We start from the raw sequence: 21161 nt of genomic DNA on the forward strand, positions 1-21161 counted from the left end.
TTTCAGTGGCTGTTAATACACAACTGAATTCAAGTTCAAATTTAAGTGCTCATGGCTGTTCAAGCTTGAGCCCCAATGACCAACTTTTAGTGTGCCCAAAACTGAATCATCATCATTTATGGTATAATCAATCAAAGACAAATATCATGTTGGCAAAAATGTACTGAAAAATGAAGGATGCAGGCACATAAAATCGCAGTCACAGAATTTTTTTGGTGTTTGTGACAAAACAGATAAAGCAACAAGTTTGAGGCAAAATGAAGGGGAGAAAACTTTATACAGTAGTACAGGATAGAGCAACAGGAGTGCTCCTACATGAAGAATAAAAAGAAGAAAGACATGAACAAAATTCTTAATTAACCGCTCATCTCTTCCCATCTCTCCACAAATGCAGAGTTCATTGTAGAGTTTGAGTCAGAAGGGTGAATAATAGATGGTTAAGGAATAGGCAACAAAGATCTCTGCTCAAAGTGATGAACCATGGAAGAATCATTCTGTCAACCCCTTTCTGTCATAGTTCTGATAATCAATTAAAGTAGCATTCTTAACATATATTACCTTTTTATGTATATTTATACTATTCCTTTCTGATGTTTTATAACATGTCTTAGATTTTGTAATGGAATTATGGCAGCATTTAACATTACATTGTAGACTGATGGTAGACTGTGTGTTATGCTTGCAGCTCTTGGAAGGTCTCCTACACTTTGCATTAGGCACAGGCCTCTCTTCTTGTTGCTCTCTGAAAACATAGCAAAGTTCTGTACAAGATAACGTTGTGCATAAGCATGTATGGCAGTTACTGAAAATTGGTAACTAGTAACAACAAAATACGAAAATTATACCATGAACAGACTAGTGAAGAGTGTGTTTTGTTTCTATCGTCCCCCTCATTCATAAAAATGGTTTATTTATAAATACAATTACCAATGATGAAAGGTGTAAGTGAATTTGTTTACCATATAATCAGTTCACAGCATAACTACATGCCTAATTACTAACAGCTTTGCCACAGAAATAATGCATAAAATATAAATTCTCTTTTAGTAATAAAACTATTCCGACAATGACATATTTTCTACAGTAAATTGGACCACTGGGTACTTCACTTCACAATGTGTGTTCAGACAGTTGAATGCAGCTGCACAAGTGTGTGTGTGTGTGTGTGTGTGTGTGTGTGTGTGTGTGTGTGTGTGTGTGTGTGTGTCTAGTCAATACAGTTAAGGAGCTGAGAAAACACAACAAAGATACTTGTAATATGACACAGATAGATTATTGATGCTTGGAATATGACTGCTTGCTGTAATAGTCAACAATGAACTCTGGTTCTAAAAAGTGTTTGAAATTTAGGAAACACACACAGTAGGAAGACACTGACATATATAAATTTGAGTTAAAAATATAATTTCAAAGAAGAGGAGAGATATAACAAACGGGAATATGGAGCTACAGGAGTATGGAGTATTGTGGTCAAATCTAAAGTTACTGAAAGTGAGTGGTTGGGTGTTTATCAATGTCGAATTGAACTTGGATCTCTTGTAACATCTAAGAGCCCTCAGATTTCATATGGAAATATAGTAGGTTTAAATAAATATAATAAATTTAAAAATACAACAACAAAAAATTTTAAAAATGACTGTACAGAAACTGAGATGATGTAAAGAACTGACAGGTGTAATTTTAATGCAGAAAGCATCCAGTTTTTGGAATCAATGTCTGTACAGAGGATTTTTATTTCTTGCGGATTAATAAAAATTTTAGCTAAAAGAAGTAAGAAGCTTGGTAGTGGTTGTGCTGAAAAACAGCTACTGAAATCAAATATGATGAGCTGTATTTACACTGTTCAATGACTGAGGATGTGCGTATGTCGCACACTCCTCAACTTTTAAGAAAGATGTACTTAACAAGATGCTAAAGAATTCATCTGATCCATTCTAAGAAAGCTTATTGTTTAACATCCTGTCCATAATGAGAACATTAGAGACAGAGTACTAACTTGGATTGCACAAGGAAGGGGAAAGACTTGCCTGTGTAGTTCAAAACAAACTGATTTATGAAAAACATGGGAAATCTAAATCAGGAATGAGGGAGAACAGGAAAAAAGCTTTGGGAAAGGTAGACACTGAGGCCTAGAGAGTTGCACAAACAAAGGATATATCGCAAGAGACATCCCATGTGTAGATTCCTCCCTCTGGTAGACACTTCAACTTCACATTCCCAGTGCTACACTTTTACTCCACCTGCTCTCCCATAAATTCCTTTCCTTTACTCTTACTTTAAGTCCTCCACTTTCCGATGTGCTTTTGTCACAGAATTCTTCAAGCAGTTCTAATGCTCAACACATTTCCTGTTTGGTGAGTAATGAACTATTCTTGTATACATATTACATTTCCTTCCTCCACACATAGGTAACGCACATTTTCTTTATTTTTCCTAACCCACTCTTAGCCTGTTCCTTCCACTCACCCGTCTGCACATCTTTCACTTTTTCACCACATACACCAGTCATGCTGCTGCAACAAGGGCGGGGGGGAGGGGGGGGGGGAATTTTGCTCAACTTTAGTGCTAACAAATCTTGTGTTCTGTTTCACATGCAATTACACTATTGTTATTACATGATAACATGCCTCTCAGTTTCTTTCACAATTTGAATGATTCGAACTTTCCATTTCAGTAGATTCATTTTAATTTACTCCTTTTGAAAAGTTAAACTTGGTCTTAGTGTAGACTTAATCGCAAGCAGTACTTCAAATGTCTCCACTTTACTGCAATTGAACAGGTCCATTCTGAAAGTGTCTCAGTCACAATATTTTTAGAAAATGAATTATTGACAGAATGATACTCCTTGAGACTAAACTAATATGGTATGACAAAAGAGTCTCAGTCCCATGCTCACAAAGTGGAGTTACCAATAAATGTATTTCATAATTCCATGCAGAAAGGGCCTCATTCTGTGACTGAGGCTGTTTCTGTTTACACCAGTTGCAGCTCTGAATACAACTGACTTACATATGTACTTCTTATCTTTTTGCACTTTCTTATCTTGTAGGCTACAAGTGAGCGGATTATTGCTGATTGCCATGCATTGTTGTGATCCAACACAGATTACTGCTTTTTATGGAAGAAATAATGATGTAATGTGCAAATGGAGACATAGAAATTTGTCTTTTGATTAGTAATCAAAACGTCTTTGGTCCCGGGTTCAAATCCCGCCGCTGCTTAAATTTTGATTAATAATCAGCATTAGCAGCCGAAGACTTCTGGCATAAGAAGTCACCCCTCATTCTGCCAATGGTCTTGTCAAAGAGGGTGGAGGAGTGGACAGAGGTTCAGGGCACTCTCTTGTCCTAGGGGTGGAAAACTGCCCCTAAAGACGGGAGAAACAGTAATTATCTACAGCATGAGGATGCAGAAGGCAATGGAAACCACTGCATTAATGACACGAACATGTATCCACGAGACATGTGGCCTGTAGCTGAAGAAATGTTATGATGATCTCTCCATTGGCAAAAGATTCCAGAATAGTCCCCCATATGGATCTCCGGGCTGGGACTGCCAAGGGAGAGGTTACCAGGAGAAAAAGATTGATTAATCAACGGAAGGATAATGTTCTATGAGTCAGGGCATGGAATGTCAGAAGCCTGAACACAGTACGGAAACTAGAAAATCTGACAAGGGAAATGCAAAGGCTCAATGGAGATTTAGTAGGGGTCAGTAAAGTGAAGTGGAAAGTGGACAAGGATTTCTGGTACGGCAGAGTGTGTGTTACTGTGAACAATTTAGTGATAGTGTTGTTCTTATCAGAAGCGACAGCAAACCAACACCAACAACGATAGTTCAGGTATATATGCTGATGTCACAAGCTGAAGATGAAGAGATAGAGAAGGTGTATGAAGATATTCAAAGGGTAATACAGTACGTAAAGGGAGACGAAAATCTAATAGTCATGGGAGAATAGAATGCAGTTGTAGGGGAATGAGTAGAAGAAAAGGTTACAGGGGAATATGGGCTTGGGACAAGGAATGAGACAGAAAAAAAGACTAATTGATTCTGTAACAATTTTCAGCTAGTAATAGCAAATACTCTGTTCAAGAATCACAAGAGGAGGAGGTATACTTGGAAAAGGCTGGGTGATGAAGATAGAGATTCCGAAATCAGATACTGGACTGTAAGGCGTACCTAGGAGCAAATATAGACTCAGATCATAACATAATAGTGATGAAGAGTAGGCTGAAGTTTAAGACATTAGTCAGGAAGAATCAATACACAAAGAAGTGGGATATGGAAGTACTACGGAATGATGAGATACACTTGAACTTCTCCAAAGCTACAGATACAGCAATAAGGAATAGCTCAGTAAGCAGTACAGTTGAAGAGGAATGGACATCCCTAAAAAGGGCAATAACAACATTTGGGAAAGAAAATGTAGGTACAAAGAAGGTAACTGCGAAGAAACCATGGGTACAGAAGAAATACTTTAATTGGTCAATGAAAGGAGGAAGTACAAAAATGTTCCGGGAAACTCAGGAACAGAGAAATACAAGTCGCTGAGGAATGAAATAAATAGGAAGTGCAAGGAACCTAAGACGAAATGGCTGCAGGAAAAATGTGAAGACATCGAAAAAGAAATGATTGTCGGAAGGACAGACTCAGCATACAGGAAAGTCAAAACAACCTTTGGTGACATTAAAAGCAAAGGTGATAACATTAAGAGTGCAATGGAAATTTCACTGAAAGCAAGGGTGATAACATTAAGACTGCAATGGAAATTCCACAGTTAAATGCAGAGGAGAGAGCTGATAGGTGGAAATAATACAATGAAAGCCTCTATGAGGGGGAAGATTTGTCTGATGTGATAGAAGAAGAAACAGGAGTCGATTTAGAAGAGATAAGGGATCCAGTATTAGAATCAGAATCTAAAAGAGCTTTAGAGGACCTAAGGTCAAATAAGGCAGAAAGGATTGATAATGTTCCATCAGAATTTTTAAAATCATTGTGGAACGTGGCAACAAACAACTATTCATGTTGGTTTGTAGAATATATTAGTCTGGCAACATACCATCTGACTTTCTGAAAAGCATCATCCACACAATTCTGATGATTGCAAGACCTGACAAGTGCGAGAATTACTGCACAATCAGCTTAACAGCTCATGCATCCAAGTTGCTTACAAGAATAATATACAGAAGAATGGAAAAGAAAACTGAGGATGCACTACATGATGATCAGTTTGGCTTTAGGAAAGGTAAAGGCATGAGAGAGGCAATTCTGACATTGCAGTTAATAATGGAAGCAAGACTTGAGAAAAATCAAGACACATTCATAGGATCTGGCAACCTGGAAAAAGTGTTTGACGATGTAAAATGGTGCAAGATGTTTGAAATTCTGAGAAAAGTAGGGGTAAGGTATAGTGAGAGACGGGTCATATACAATATGTACAACAGTAAAGAGGGAATAATAAGAGTGGACGACCAAGAACGAAGTGCTCATAATAAAAAGGGTGTAAGACAAGGATGTAGCCTTTTTCCCCTACTGTCCAATTTGTACATTGAGGAAGCAATGATGGAAATAAAAGAAAGGTTCAGGAGCAGAATTAAAATTCAAGGTGAAAGGATATCAATCATACGATTCACTGATGACATTGCTATCCTGAGTGAAAGTGAAGAAGAATTACATGATCTGCTGAATGGAATGAACAGTCTAAGGAGTAAAGATTATGGATTGAGAGTAAATTGAAGAAAGACGAAGGTAATGAGAAGTAGTAGAAATGAGAACAGCGAGAAACTTAACACCAGGATTAATGATCATGAAGTAGATGAAGTTAAGAAATTCTGCTACCTAGGCAGTAAAATAACCAATGACAGACAGAGCAAGAGCAGACTCTCAATGGCAAAAAGGGCATTCCTAGCCAAAAGAAGTCTACTAATATCAAACATCGGCCTTAATTTGAGGAAGAAATTTCTGAGAATATACGTCTGGAGTACAGTGCTGTATGGTAGTGAAACATGGGCTGTGGGGAAACTGGAACAGAAAAGAATCCAAGCATTTGCGATGTGATGCTACAGACAAATGTTGAAAATTAAGTGGACTGGTAAGGTAAGGAATTAGGAGGTTCTGTGCAGAATCGGAGAGGAGAGGAATATGTGGAAAACACTGGTAAGGAGAAGGGACAGGATGATAGGACATCTATTAAGGCCTGAGGGAATGGCTTCCATGGTACTAGAAGGAGCTGTAGAGGGCAAAAACTGTAGAGGAAGACAGAGACTGGAATACATCCAGCAAATAACTGAGGACGTAAGTTGCAAGTGCCAGTCTGAGATGAAGAGGTTAACACAGGAGAGGAATTTGTGGTGGGCCGCATCAAACCAGTCGGAATACCAATGGGAAAAAGAGAGAGAGAGAGAGAGAGAGAGAGAGAGAGAGAGAGAGAGAGAGAGAGAGAGAGGAAGAAATATGAGATCAAACATGCAACACTGATAGCCAAGACTTTTATGAATTATAAAGGCACTGTAATCAGGTATAATTCTTCCCTTCATTGCTACAAAGACTTCTGTCTTGAAAACAATTGATAATGAAGCATGATTGAATCTACAATATATATCAGACGACAGAGATCACTATAAACAGAAGCAAAAGAAACAAGTTTCTTGCCACAGAAGCTCCGACAATGAATGTTTTTGACTTTAAGGCTTTCTGGCTGATTTTCTATAAAAAAAAACTTGGCCATCAGAAAGAGTTGCTAAGAGAATTGGCTGAAGGCAGCCAAGTGAAAGAAGCAAAATAAACTAAAATAAAATAGTCGCGCCCAAAATCTTTACAGAAGATTCTCCCCAAATTTAATTTTTAAATTATCACTGTTCACAATTAGTTTCTTATCTACAAACACAATTATTTATTTGTTGTAAAGGCTGAAGAATGTTATCAACATTTAAGCGACATATAGGTACAATCAATATTTTCTACACCAAAGCTACCACTTTTCTTTTTTTTTTTCCATGTTGACTCACCTAGGCCTCCCCGCTCTAACATCTCGGATTTCATTGAAATTTTATGTGAACTTTCGCACGTGTCCCCAATGAATGTTGGTAAAGTTTAACAATTGCTGAAGCATTACTGACTGACGTATTTTTATGCAAATCAAGTTTTAACTGATTTTATGGAAATTTGGAAAGCAGTATGTTATTGATATTTTATATTGGAAAATATATGTTGCTAAGTTTTTATGTCCAAAGTTTCATGTTTCTTATCGCTTTAATCAGCAAGACATAAGAAGCCAAACTAAAAACTTTATTCACAGCGCGATTTTTCTGGCTACTTTGCCTTAATTCATGTAGCATTGTCAACTCTTGTTGGAAATTAAACTCACTGTTCTTGTAGAGCTTGAAACACATTGTTTAGAATGAGACTGGTTTTGAAGCATCAACAGAAAACTTTATTTTTGAAAGAAGTGTTAAACACACCATATTTTCATATTTTTACAAAACTCATCATCTTTCCAACAAATTTGGAAATTATTGGAAAATAGTAGATGAATGAAATTTTATATTCCACATCCTTGTGCTACTGAGATATTGCATATTCAGTTTCACGTTCAGTATGCATTTACCTTACATCCAAAGTTTACATTTTTTTTTGCCACGATTGTCACACTCAAATTTGATTCAAATTATCTCGCTTTGTTAGCCCATGTTTGATAATAAAATCCACTTTGTTTTGCAGATAGACCATGGTCTTTCTAATGAACCCAGTTTAAAGAGTAATTTATTCAGCATTGGAAAGTGGTACATAAATGAAACTTTACATTTGAGAATGTTGTATTGTTAGGTTACTGTATGCCAAGTTATAAGTTTGTCATACCATTATCTCCTGAAATCAAAAAGCCAAACTTTAAAATTTTTTGGGCACCAATTTTTAGGGCAATTTTGTCTGAAATTTTCTGTTTGGAGAAATGTATGATACACACTGTGCTGTCTTATAATATATTTATTCACTACTGGTTTCAATCATGGATCAACTTCACAGTGGAAAAATATCTACCTTGACAACTTCACTTGGCATACATGCTATTTAACCAGAAAAGTATATGCCATTGCTGTAGTTCTTACCAAATCTTCAGTTTGCTTGTATCATATGATACTGCACTATTACGGCATTGCAATAGCAACATACGACTTAACTGTTGATGGTAGGTTCTGCAACTACCATGGTTGTAATGGGTAAAGAGACTCAGGGTTTGATTCCATAGAGAGAGCCTGTGTGTGCATGATAAAAACAAACTGACCAAATGTTAAGAACTGCAGAATGATGTATACTCTCCTGGTTACACAGGTGGATGCCATATGAAGTTGTTACAATATATATTTTTCCACTGTGAAAATGGTCCATGATTGAAACCGATAGTGGATAAACATATTGTAAGACAGCACGGTGTGTATCATGCATTTCTCCAAATAGATCATACTACTGGTAGTAACTTGAATTTTTTTTTTTTTTTTTTTATTTTTCTGTCTGACTACAGCTCATAAAATTCTTTTCATTATTATTCAGACAATGGAAACTCCAGTATTCTTAAGAGAACACATAAAGTTGTACAAGATGGCCAAATTTCATTTCTTTCAATAAAATATTGCACGAGATAACAGCTTAAAGTTGCCAGAAATTCACACTCACTCTACGCAAAGTTGCACATGGAGTCAAGCAAGTGCCCGGATTTTGGCCAGTATTGCTTCCATGAATGTTAAACTTTACCAATGTTCATTGATGACAAGTGTGAAAGTTCATATAAAATTTCATCAAAATCCTTGATGGCCGAGCAGGAAAATACCCCGAAATTAGGCAATTTAACATGGAATGATCCACATTTAATAACAGATTAATAAATATATTTTTTTTTTTTAAATTTCAACTACATGGCAGTGAATCAAGCCTTTCAAAAATGTACACACAATTATTTGCACTGTTTGCTGCATGGTTGGTGTGTTACATTCAAAGAATAGAATATTATTATCAAAATTTTATTTTGATAAACTGTTTTTGTTTCACAATTTTTTTTCTATTGTAATTACCTTCCAGAAATAGGGCCCGGGTTGTATTTCTCACAAATATGTGTAAGAGCACTATTTGTTGTCTCAGATGAACAATGAAATCCCTTTCTGAGTGAACCATCAGAACTGAGTGGAGAGTGGCACTCTGTGCTTGGTTTCTTCCCTCGTCGTGTTGAAGCACTACTGAACTTACTATGGGAAGGTGCTGATGTGTCTACCACCTTTCTAGCACTTTTTATACGCTTATAGTGCTTAGACATTTGCCAATAAATCATGTTCTGGCTGATGATATCAGTCGATGTTGGTGCAAATACTAGAAGAAAATACAAAAACATGAAATCATACACAACAACATGCCAATACACGATTCGTATGCCTAATCATTCTTATCATTGTTTCTGCACAATGCAAGCAATGAGAAAGTTATTACTGCCTAAACAATGGTCTTGTTAAAAACTCGTAAATTGTTTTTAAAGATTAGATTAGATGTGCTTTTTGCTCCACATATAGCAAGGAGATGCTCCAGGATGCAGAAAATGTCAGAATACAGAAATGCACAAAAAATATTTACAAAGAAAAACAAATATGCTAATCTACTTTACAAAGATTCCAAATGAAATGGTCCCCATGGATGTGGAATGAGTAAAAATTTCTACAATATATTTTCATTTAAAAAGATAATAGCAAACTTGCTGCAAAAAACATTTATGTTCAGAACATTAAGGTACATACAATAATTCTTGTTATTGTAGCCACGCATCATCAAACAGAAAAATTATTATACATTTTTTGACATGGAAAACTTTATCTAGGTTTTATGAATTAACCCATTAAGAGGAACTGTACATTCAGACTAATTCTTATTGAAGCATCTACATGGTTAGATATGTGTACACACAGATACATAGCAGCATAAACCCTCACATATAGTCACACAGGAAGAATAAGTATAAATGACCAAATAATTCTTTTATTCAACTGCCTGACCACCAGTGAAATATAGGTAACCAACTACATTTTAACACATTTAATTTCCTCAATCAGTTTAGGGGAAATTCTGATGCCACACAAAATGATAAAATTTTCTGCACATTAATTTATAACTGGCTAAAACTGATGACAGAGACTCCACAAAATGAGGGTTGTCAAATTGTTGGAAAAAACTGTTGAAATAGGTTGTACAGTAATTTATTTGTTTTAAGAATCACATTCTAGTCCATCACCTGGCTAGAGGTAATCATGTAACAATGGGTGTTGCCTCTGCTGACTCTCTCTATTGTTCTTTCCCTCAATTTTTGTGGTCACAGTTGGACATTTGACTCTACCTATGAAAGATTATTGTTGTGGCGGTATTACTCTTCATTTCCATATACTTCAATATCTCTCTTCCTACCGTCAAGTGAGGTGGCACAATGATGAAACGAATACTTATATTTTGGAAGAGTGACAGCCAAATCCCTGTCAAGCCTTCCAGATGTAGTTCCATATTTCCCTTAAATCTATAAGATATTAAATGTCAGAAAAGTTCTTTGAAAAACATACAGTCTGCTTCCTCCATGGACCTTGCCCAATTTTAGCACATCCTCACTCTTTAATGACATCGTCACTAGCTCAGTGCTGAACTCTAATCTTTTTTCCATCAATAATATCACTGGATTTACGTGTGAAACACGTGTATGGATATTTTGGATTTACAACATGTACAATAGTGTGTAGGTATTCTATTTCACTCTGTCTGCTGGTTACACTTGTTTAATGCTTGAAGAGCATTGTGCCCACGTTTAAATGCCAGTAATAGCAAATGTGATAAACTGCAATCATAACTCACATCCTTCTTGACACTAGATTTCTCTCACAACCTTCCTCATGTATATCTCCCACTTGGCTTTTGTAAATCTTGTAATACGAGGGGCTTTTGCAAAGTCCATGCAAAATATTAACTACTTACTTGTTTGGGGTAAACTTTTTTATTTTTGAACATAGTCTCCTTTTAGACTTATAAACTTCATCCAATGCTCTTCTAATTTGTTGATCCCTTCCGAATAATAGGAATTGTCCAAGTCTGCAAAATAGCTATTAATTGCTGCAATCACCTCCTCATTTGAATAAAATCTTTGTCCTGCCAGCCATTTCTTCAAACTGGGGAACAAATAGTAGTCCGAGGGAGCCAAGTATGGAGAACAGGGGGGATGTGAAACAAGTTGGAATCCTATTTCCATTAATTTTGCGACCACAACTGCTGAGGTGCAGGCTGGTGCATTGTCGTGATGGAAAAGGACTTTTTTGTGGTCCAATGGCTGGCATTTTTCTTGCAGCTCGGTTTTCAAACTGTCCAACAACGATGAATAATATGCACCTGTGATAGTTTTACCCTTTTCCAAATAGTTGATGAGGATTATCCCTTGCGAATCCCAAGAGACAGTTGCCATAACCTTTCCGGCCGAAGGAATGGTCTTCGCCTTTTTTGGTGTAGATTCTCCCCTGGTAACCTATTGTTTAGACTGTTGTTTGGTCTCAGGCGTATAGTAATGTCTCCATGTTTCATCCTGCAGATTCTTCCCGAACAGCTGCAAAACCATCCTTGCAACACTTCACACGATTCCGTTTTCGGTTAAGAGTGAGCAATCGCGGAACCCATCTTGCAGATAGCTTTCTCATGTCCAAATTTTTATGCAAAATATTATGTACCCATTCATTCGAGATGCCCACAGCACTAGCAATCTCGCGTACCTTAACTCTTCTGTCATCCATCACCATATCATGGATTTTATCAATGATTTCTGGATTATCACTTGTGCCCATATGGCCACTCCAAAAATTTTGAAACCACTTATAAACTGTTCTAATCGAAGGAGCAGAGTCACCGTAATGTTTATCAAGCTTCTCTTTAGTCTACTGAGGCATTTTGCCTTTCTTAAGGTAATGTTTAATCACCACACGAAACTCCTTTTTATCCATTTTTTGACAATCACTCGACTTCCTCCATTCACACAAATACCAAACACAAATAAATAGACCAATATGGCTGAAACTTGTTGTGCGTTCTTTCCAAAAATGCTACTAACTAAATATGACCTTGATACGCGCCGGTGATGCCATCTCTCGGACTTTGCACGGACTTTTCAAACGCCCCTCTTACACTCATTTTTTCTCTGTTCTTCATTACCAGAATTCTAGACATCTTCCACTTTCTTGACTTATCATTCCAAAATGAAGTGTAATGCCAGAATTATTTAACAGGTGTCTTTACCTTTTCTACAAGCAAACCGATTACCCTTTTCCTATTCAGCTCTTTATTTATAGCCTTCAGCGCCTCATTCTAGCCAGTTTACGGCAGAAGATTCCCAACTGATCAAATAAAAAGATCTCATATTTATCTCCTTTTGCTTTATTGGTGTGCTGTTGATACTGTTTCCCTGGAAACTTAAAAAAACTGATTATCAAATGGTTCAAATGGCTCTGAGCACTATGGGACTTAACATCTGTGGTCATCAGTACCCTAGAACTTAGAACTACTTAAACCTAACCAACCTAAGGACATCACACACATCCATGCCCGAGGCAGGATTCGAACCTGCGACCGTAGCAGTCGCGCATCTCCGGACTGAGCGCCTAGAACCGCGAGACCACCGCGGCCAGCAACTGATTATCCATTTCAACTTGTTCACTAATGAGATATTCATGATTTGGACTATCCTCATTCCTTCACAATCTCAACGCCTTCCGTCTCGTCTGCTTCACCTTGTCCCCCTCAATCCAGTGTGCCACCTTCCTGGATGCTGAACTCTTCCTCTCTGAAGGCCCCACCCACACATCTGTCCTCATTAAACCAACCAACCACCAACAGCATCTGCGTTTCAACAGCTGCCATCCCTTCCACACCAAAAAATTCCTCCCATATACCCTAACAACCTGTCAACGGTGTATCTGCAGTGATAAGGTCTCGCACAGGCCTTCACAGACAGGCAGTACCCTCAGATTTAGTCAGTAAATAGATTTCCTGTGTCATAACCCCACACACCCCCAATTTCCTACCACCCCAAGAATCAGTTACAAAGGAGTGACCCTTTCAGCACCCAATACTGCCCTAGACTGTAACAGTTGAATCACATCTTTCATCAAGGCTTTGATTGTCTATCATCATGCCCTGAAAAGGGGGACATCTTACGCAAAATCACCCCCCCCCCCCCCCAGAGTGATGTTCTGTCACCTAGCCAACTTCCACAACACTCTAGTCCATTCCTATGACACTCCCAATCCCAACCCTTTGTCACAGGAATCATGTCCCTATGGAAGACACAAGTGCAACACCTGACCAATACATCCACCCTGTTGTCACAAGCTTATCCTACCCCATCAGAGGCCAGGCCACCTGTGATAGCAACAATGTCAGATAGTAGCTCAGCTTCAATCACTGCAAATCTTTTTATATTGGCGTGACAACCAACCGTCTGCCAGGATGAATGGTCACTGCCAAACTATGGCCAAGAGCAAAGTTAACCACCCTGTGGCACAACATCCAGCTGAACACAACATGCTCGATTTCAATGGCAGCTTCACAACCCATGCTATCTGGATCCTCCCCTACACTACCAGCTTTTCTGTTGCCCAGATGGGAGTTATCCTTAGAACACATTCTCCACTCCCAGAATCAATCCAGACTCAACCTAGGGCAACACACTTTTCCCACACCCTCCATACAGCAGGTTTCACCACCAATGTCCTATCACCTCCTCCCAATTCATGTCCCCTTAGCCTCATTGTGTGACACTCTATGCCAACACATCCAGTGGTTTTTTCCCTTCCCTGCTCCTCTCCTTTTCCATTCCCCATTACGCCACCCTCCCTCACCAGCAGCCTTGTCCTGCCACCAACTAGTCCCCGCACATGGTGTCAGAGGTCATCGCCCCTCTCTCCGAAATCTATGGGAATTAGGTGACTTGTGTGTGCACAGATATGGTGCCAAATCCCTCCAACAATCTACCAATGGCTCACTGCATCCATACCACGATGCGTCACTGCTCTTATCTGTGCCGGAGGTGGACATACTGGCTATTAAGTAGCCATGGTGGTCATAATGTTCTGGCTGATCAGTGTACATCATTTGCTTGACCCAGTTTTTTATTTATCTTCTACACAAAAAGTTATTTGGGATGGTAAAGACAAATGGAACATACTGTAGGCTCCAGTTGGTTTATTTTTCACACTAGAGTGAAGTGCTAACAGATCAGTGGATAATCAAAAAGTTTTGTCAATGTTATATTTTGAAAAACTTCTGGCAGCAAGGTCCTTTTTTTATTATTATTATTATTATTATTTTTAACAGATTAGCTTTGATATGTTTGACATAATTTTTTCAGTAATGCACATAAACGAGATATTACTGTCAATCAATATAACGCAATGGTAGGCATATTTTTTATGTCCAAAATAACGCTACAAAACAAGGAAATACGACAAAAATGAAAAACATATGGAACTTCACAAACAAGTCAACAGAAATTATCACATCCGGGAGAAAAGACAATTTTGGCAAAAAATAACACTAAAATCAGCCATAAAATATAACGATCTTTTCCTTTCCCTACTAATCAAGAACCTTAGTTCAGCATTTTTTCCCTCAGAAGTACCTTCCATAAGGTTGGCAAGATGTTGAATTATTTTGCGTGTAATACTTGTGACAGTACTAGCCATACCACACATGCCAGAATTTGAAAATCCTGCTGCCAGCCACAGCATGGGAAGAGCACACAGTTACAAAAAAACACCTGGGCTGCCGTAATGACTGGGGGTGCTGTAGCACAGCTTGGAGTCAGTCAGCATTAACAGGTGTTGGGAGTCGGTTGTGCCTCTCAGTGAGCAGCGAGTGAAACATCAACTCTGCCTGCAAGGACACGGCTTGCATGGGCCAGGCTGGTGAGTGGTGAGACAGTGCTCTTAGCATTTCACCAGCTGGGCTGCCAGCCATCAAACATTTTTGGGTCGGTACTAATCCGAGTGAATAGGCACAAAAGAGGATCCCAAATAACATGATCTCATCCATGTATCCTGTGATCTTAAGCCCTTATGGTTCATTCTGTGGTCAGAGTAGGTCAATCTCAAATGGTGTTGTGCGGACATTGGTATATTTCCGTGCTCTGTCAACCTGTCGCTAACTATTGCTCGCTTGACCTGTTGTGAAATTTGTTGCACTGTTTACTGGTGAGGCGTGTTTGTAGCAGAGACTTTTACAGCCGAAGAGCAGTTTGCAAGTAAGTGATCTTGTTGTTGTGGGTAAACTACAATTTAGGCTTTGTGTAAAAACTGCTATCCACTGGTGGGGGTTGATTCTGTGTTCATGGGAGCAATTGCATCTTAATTAAAGTGGAGTAGATTCAGGGGTTGTTTATGGTCTTTTTGAATAGCTGAGCATAATATCATATAAGTATCGCCCAACCTGTTGCTCTTCCCTTCGGCAGTAAATATCATTTGTGTAATCCATTGTGCGTCATTGGTATTTTGTACTGAGAATTCTTTACAAACGCATCATGTGGACGTGCTTGGCAGTGTATCTTAAAATTGTGGTATTCTCCGTTAGCTGCTTTAAACACAGGTTTACTTTTGGTAGGAACCTTGGAGCTTCCCGAAATACAGTATAACCTCATTAGCACAACCTCGCATAAGATGAACCTGCAGTTAACGCGAAAAAAATATTGGTCCCACCAGGAATACATTAGTTCTTATGGTATGTTTTATCGGTTAACACGAATTTCAGTTCCTAGCGCAATTAAATTTCACTGTAACACAAACTTCCGACCTTAGAATATTCTAAAGCATAAATTTTTTTTTTTTTTTTCCGAAATGAATATAGGAAATGTAGCTACAAAGCTAATTATACTTATTGTTGACTCGTTTTTAATGTATTGTAGGTTGGTAGCCGCGATTATCACCTCAACAATCAGCGTATGCTGTACATTGTAAGACATTCAATAATGTGTGCAGCAGCTTTTAGGAATGTACTCAGTGCCAGATTTGACAGGTGTTCTGTTAGCTGTATCGAGTTGGAATACTGAATGAAAACTACAGTTACAACCGGTACCATAGCACGCGAAAATAGCAAAGAGGAAACAGACAGCTCTAAATGTACAGTCAAAGCTTAAGATTCTAGATGAAATGGACCATGGTACCAAGAAAACAGCAATTGCAGAGCACTTTGGAATACCTAAATCTACTTTACCTACAATTATGAAGAATCGAGAAAAGATTATTAATGCTGCAGCATCAGGTTCTGGAAGCAAATCTAAACGACTTTGTACCGCCAAGTATGAAGACATCAAGACGTTACTGCTAGAATGGTTCAATCATATGCGTGCATCTAACATACCTTTAACTGGCCCTGTGATTCAGTCAAAAGCAAATGATATTGCTAAAGATGCAGGCACCGAAGACTTCTGTTGTTCTGCTTGTTGGTTGAATCGGTTCCAAAAGAGACACTCAATTTCATCTGTACAAATTTGTGGAGAAGCAAATAAAGTTGATGAAGAAAGTGCGAACAGCTGGTTGCCTCGTGTGATGTGTTTAACATGGATGAAACTGGATTTTTCTACAATCTTTTTCCAAATCACACCCTGGGGATAAATGGTGTTAAGTGTCACGGTGTAGCACGAAGCAAACAACGTGTGACCGTTGTACTGTGCTGTAATGCTGACGGCAGTGAGAAGTTTCGTCCCTGGGTTATCGGTAAATCCGAGAAACCACGTTGCTTTAAAAACATAAATATGGACACTTTACCTTGCATCTACTCTCACCACAAGAAAGCTTGGATCGATGGCACACCATTTTGCAAGTGGCTTCTTCATTTCAGCAGTCGAATGGTTGCTCAAAATAGACATGTTCTTCCTACATTGGACAGATGTACTGCCCATAACGTTCATGATCTGAACGTATCCAACATAAAGGTTCAGTTTTTCCCACCCAATGCCACTTGCTGCCTTCAGCCTTGGAACAAGGCATAATCTCTCTCATAAAGAGAGCTTATCGTAAGCGACTTGTAAGAGCTACAATTCGTGCTGCTGAAAACCATAGTGCAACCCCAAATTGGAATCTGCTTGACACAATAAAAGCCATCACAGTAGCCTGGAGCTCAGTATTGCCACATCATATAGGGAAGTGCTTTAACAGAGCTTGGAGACATAGCAACACTGAAGATGTCCACGAGTTAGAAGAAGCCACTTCACCTGATGAATGGACAGTTCTGCAGGATGTTGCGAACCCTGGGATTAGTTTCAAAGAATTCATTAGTGTAGACAACGATGTTGCTGTATGTGCTTCTGTGGAATCGGATGCACCAATAGCTGTGAACGAGGTGCAAGAAGGACCATCAGAAGAAAGTGAAGAGGAAGAGAATACAGATACCATTCCACCTACCCGTCAAGAGATGTTTAAAGCCTTGGACTGTTTAGAACAGTTCGCTTCAACATCCGATGTCACTGCTGGGTTTACGGACACTATCATTACAATTGGTTGTGAAATTACAAAATATTATCGTTCCCATGAATGTCAACAAACCATGACCGAATTTTTTCCAAGAAAGTAATGTACATAATTTGTGAGTACTTGTAATTTTACAATCACTTCATAGTGTTATAAGTCAACAATAATGTGATTGATAGTGTAGTGTATTACACATTAGTGTACTGCTGTACATGTATACTTATTAAAATCTGTGTTTTTCACTTAACATGAATTTTTTTTTAAACAAACTCCTAATTTTACGGTCCCTTCGGATTCGTGTTAATGAAGTTTTACTGTATTAATTGAAGCTAGAGGTTGACCAGCACTTGTGTTCTGGAACTGTAACATATGTAGGCTGAAAAATGTGGGTGGATAGTTTGTTTAATCATTTAGAGGTGTTAATTTGAGTGTGCTGTAGCTGGAGCTTGACCAACCTGAATCTGTCAGACTTGGGTTATGAAAACTGTAAATTTGAAGCACTATTTTACTATTTTCATATTACAGTTTTTACAAACTGCACTAATTTTTTATTTTGTTAGGAGAGAGTTTTCATATTCTGTGGGATAATTGTTTGTTCATAATTGAGAATGATTTTAAATTGTGCACATGTTTCTCAACACAGCACCATCTCTCTCCCAATCTGAGTTCCTGCTACACTTTGGTAGCACAGTGTGGTTCAGGATTTGCATTTTGATGTGTCCAAGGCCATTTCAGGGACAAGCAAGTGAGCTGATGAGTAGGGTACCTGAACTGGGTGCTAATGTGGTGGAATCCGGTTTAAGGAGTTGTACGAACAATTCAATGAGTTATTTGGGCTGGTGCAGGAGACGAGTAATGTTATTCGTGAGATGATACTGATGAGGTACCCTTGCCCTCGCAGCCAAGAACTGGTGAACCTGTCAGGTGAGGCTTAAGGGAAGGGTTCCCTAAGACGTTTGCTAAAATACCAAATCCCGTGAGTACACTGCTGCAGTAAGGGGAAGTGTTATCAGTTACATCTGTGGAAGAGGTTGGGCGAGCACTGCAATTTCTTTTTGGAACTACAAGATCGGGTTGTAGCACTGAATTTAAGTGATAACATTATTGCCTGCTGTTGAGCCCTATGGTTTCTGGTAGGCTAGGGATGTTTATAAGGCAAGCTAAGCATAATTGATTTTCATTTTTTTATTTAAGGTGTTCAGTCAGTAAAAACTTCCTAGCGGCACGGACACACCATCAGTTAAATGAGAGAAAGTATATTGGCATCTAGTATGACAATGAATTGTTAGAAGATTATATGATGAGGGTACTGGATTTGGTACAGAGTATGTATTTGGAATTCAATGAACAAGAGATTAGGGCTGACATCTTGGAAGACTTGCAACTCAATGATTGTTGCAGGATTACCTTCCACAGGAGATTGACCAGTTTTGAGCAGTTAGTCATGCTGACAGGATGCAAACGGATGCTAGGGCAATGGTACGGTGTGACACAAGATTGGATGGTTGTCTGGTTTGGGGTATAATGGGACCAAACTACAGGGTCATCAGTCCCTTTTTCCTGATGCAAGCAAGGCTCAAAGTACAAAAACACCCAACACTGGACCTAAAAAGAAAACAAATGGAACAAACAAAAAACGGGGAAAACATATACCACAAGGAAAAGTACAGAGTGGGCTGGCTAATCACAATAATAAAAGAGAATGAGCCAGGCACTCTGCAACACATTAAAATATCCACCCCAAAGACAAGGCGAGGTGAGCACATGTAGGGAAAAGACGACCACAAAGACAAAGAAATGCAAAGAAAGTGTGACAGAGTTAAAATGGAGGGAGGGTGGCGACTTCAGAGAGAAGGCTAAGTGCCCACCCTTAGATAGTATGATAAAATCCCCCCCCCTCACGAATAAAACCTAAAACTAAATCTGCTGTCGAGGCACTGTTGCCTGACACCAAAGGTAGTGTGCTGGGAAGGTTAAAAGTCCGCCACAGAGTGGCTAAAGGTGGCCAGTCCAGCAAGACGTGGACGACAGTCATATGTGAGCCATAGTGACACTGAGGTGGGTCCTTGTGATGGAGGAGGTAGCCATGAGTTAGCCACATATGGCCAATGTGGAGCCGGCAGAGAACCACAGATTCCCTGCCAGAGGCCTGCATGGAGGTCTTCCACACATTCGTAGTCTCCTTAAGGGCACACAGTTTGTTGTGCATACTGAGATTATGGCATTCCGTCTCCCAAAGATGAAAAACCTTGCAGCATAATAATGATCGCAAGTCAGTTGCAAGGATGCCGATCTCCAGAAGCGGTTTCCGTGTAGCCTGTTTGGCCAGCCTGTCGGCAAGTTCATTTCCTGGGATTCCGACGTGGCCTGGGGTCAACACAAACAACATGGAATGACTGGACCATTCCAGGGCATAGATGGACTCCTGAATGATTGCTACCAAAGGATGGCGGGGGTAGCACTGGTTGATAGTTTGTAGGCTGCTCAAGGAGTCAGTACAGAGAAGAAATAACTTGTCAGGGCATAAGCGGATGCGCTCAAGAGCATGAGAAATGGCCGCCAACTCTGCAGTGAAAACACTGCAGCCATCTGGCAAGGAGTGCTGTTCAATATGTCCTCCATGAACATACGCGAAGCCATCAAGCCTTCAGTGTAAACCACTTCATGGTTCCCATACATGTCAAGGATCGAGAGGAAGTGACAGCGGAGAGCTGCAGGGTTAATTGAGTGCTTAGGACCATGTGAAAGTTCCAGGCAAAGCTTTGGCCTATGTGTACACCATGGAGGTGTACGTGAATGGACCTCAAGTATAGGTGGTAAAGGCAAAGACTCCACTTCAGACAGAAGAGATCGCACGCAAACTGCAATTTTAAGCCCTGACTGGGGCCTCCAATGTGGGAGCTGAACCACCATGGATGGGAAAAGGAGCCAGTAATTCAGATGCTCAGGAGAACTACAAATGTGTGCAACATAACCGGCGAACAGTTGTGCGCGCCTGACCTTCAATGGACGGACTCTGGCCTCCACCAGGACGCTGGTCACCAGACTTGTCCTAAAAGTTCCTGTTGCCAGTTGAACACCACAATGGTGCACTGGGTTGAGTAAACGCAATGCTGAGGGTGCCGCCGAACCATAAACCAGACTCCCATAGTCAAGGCGGGATTGAACAAGGACTCTGTAGAGCTTCAGCAGTGTAGAGCGATCTGCATCCCAGTTGGTGTTGCTCAGGCAGCAGAGGGCATTGAGTTGCTGCCAGCACTTCCACTTCAGCTGACAAAGATGAGGAAGCCATGTTAAACGGTCGTCGAAAACCAGTCCTAAGAATCAATATGCCTCCATTACAGTGAGTGGATTGTCATTGAGGTAAAGTTCTGGTTCCGGATGAACGGTACGATGCCGACAGAAGTGCATGACACACGACTATGCAGCTGAAAACTGGAAGCCATGGGTTAAAGCCCATGACTGCACCTTGTGGATGGCTCTCTGTAAGCACCGCTCGGCAATACTGGTACTGGAAGAGCAGTACAAATTGCAGAAGTTGTCTGCATACAGAGAGCTAGAGCCCATGACTGTGCCTTGTGGATGGCTCCCTGTAAATGCCGCTCAGCAACACCAGTACTAGTGGAGCAGTATGAAATGCAGAAG

The 21161-nt window shown here is 39.6% G+C and overlaps 1 protein-coding gene across 1 annotated transcript in view; it reads right to left on the reverse strand.

Moving 5' to 3' along the window:
* Positions 1 to 21161, reverse strand: part of LOC126478862 (spermatogenesis-associated protein 7 homolog) — a 100980-nt gene that overhangs the window by 68760 nt on the left and 11059 nt on the right. The window contains exons 3-4 of the mRNA XM_050103734.1: positions 9066 to 9357; positions 559 to 742 (exon numbers count right to left, since the gene is read on the reverse strand). Of these exons, the coding sequence (XP_049959691.1) occupies positions 559 to 742; positions 9066 to 9357 (476 nt within the window). The remainder of the gene's footprint in view (positions 1 to 558; positions 743 to 9065; positions 9358 to 21161) is intronic.

This window comes from Schistocerca serialis, chromosome 1 (genome assembly GCF_023864345.2).
Source record: "Schistocerca serialis cubense isolate TAMUIC-IGC-003099 chromosome 1, iqSchSeri2.2, whole genome shotgun sequence".
NCBI lineage: Eukaryota > Metazoa > Arthropoda > Insecta > Orthoptera > Acrididae > Schistocerca > Schistocerca serialis.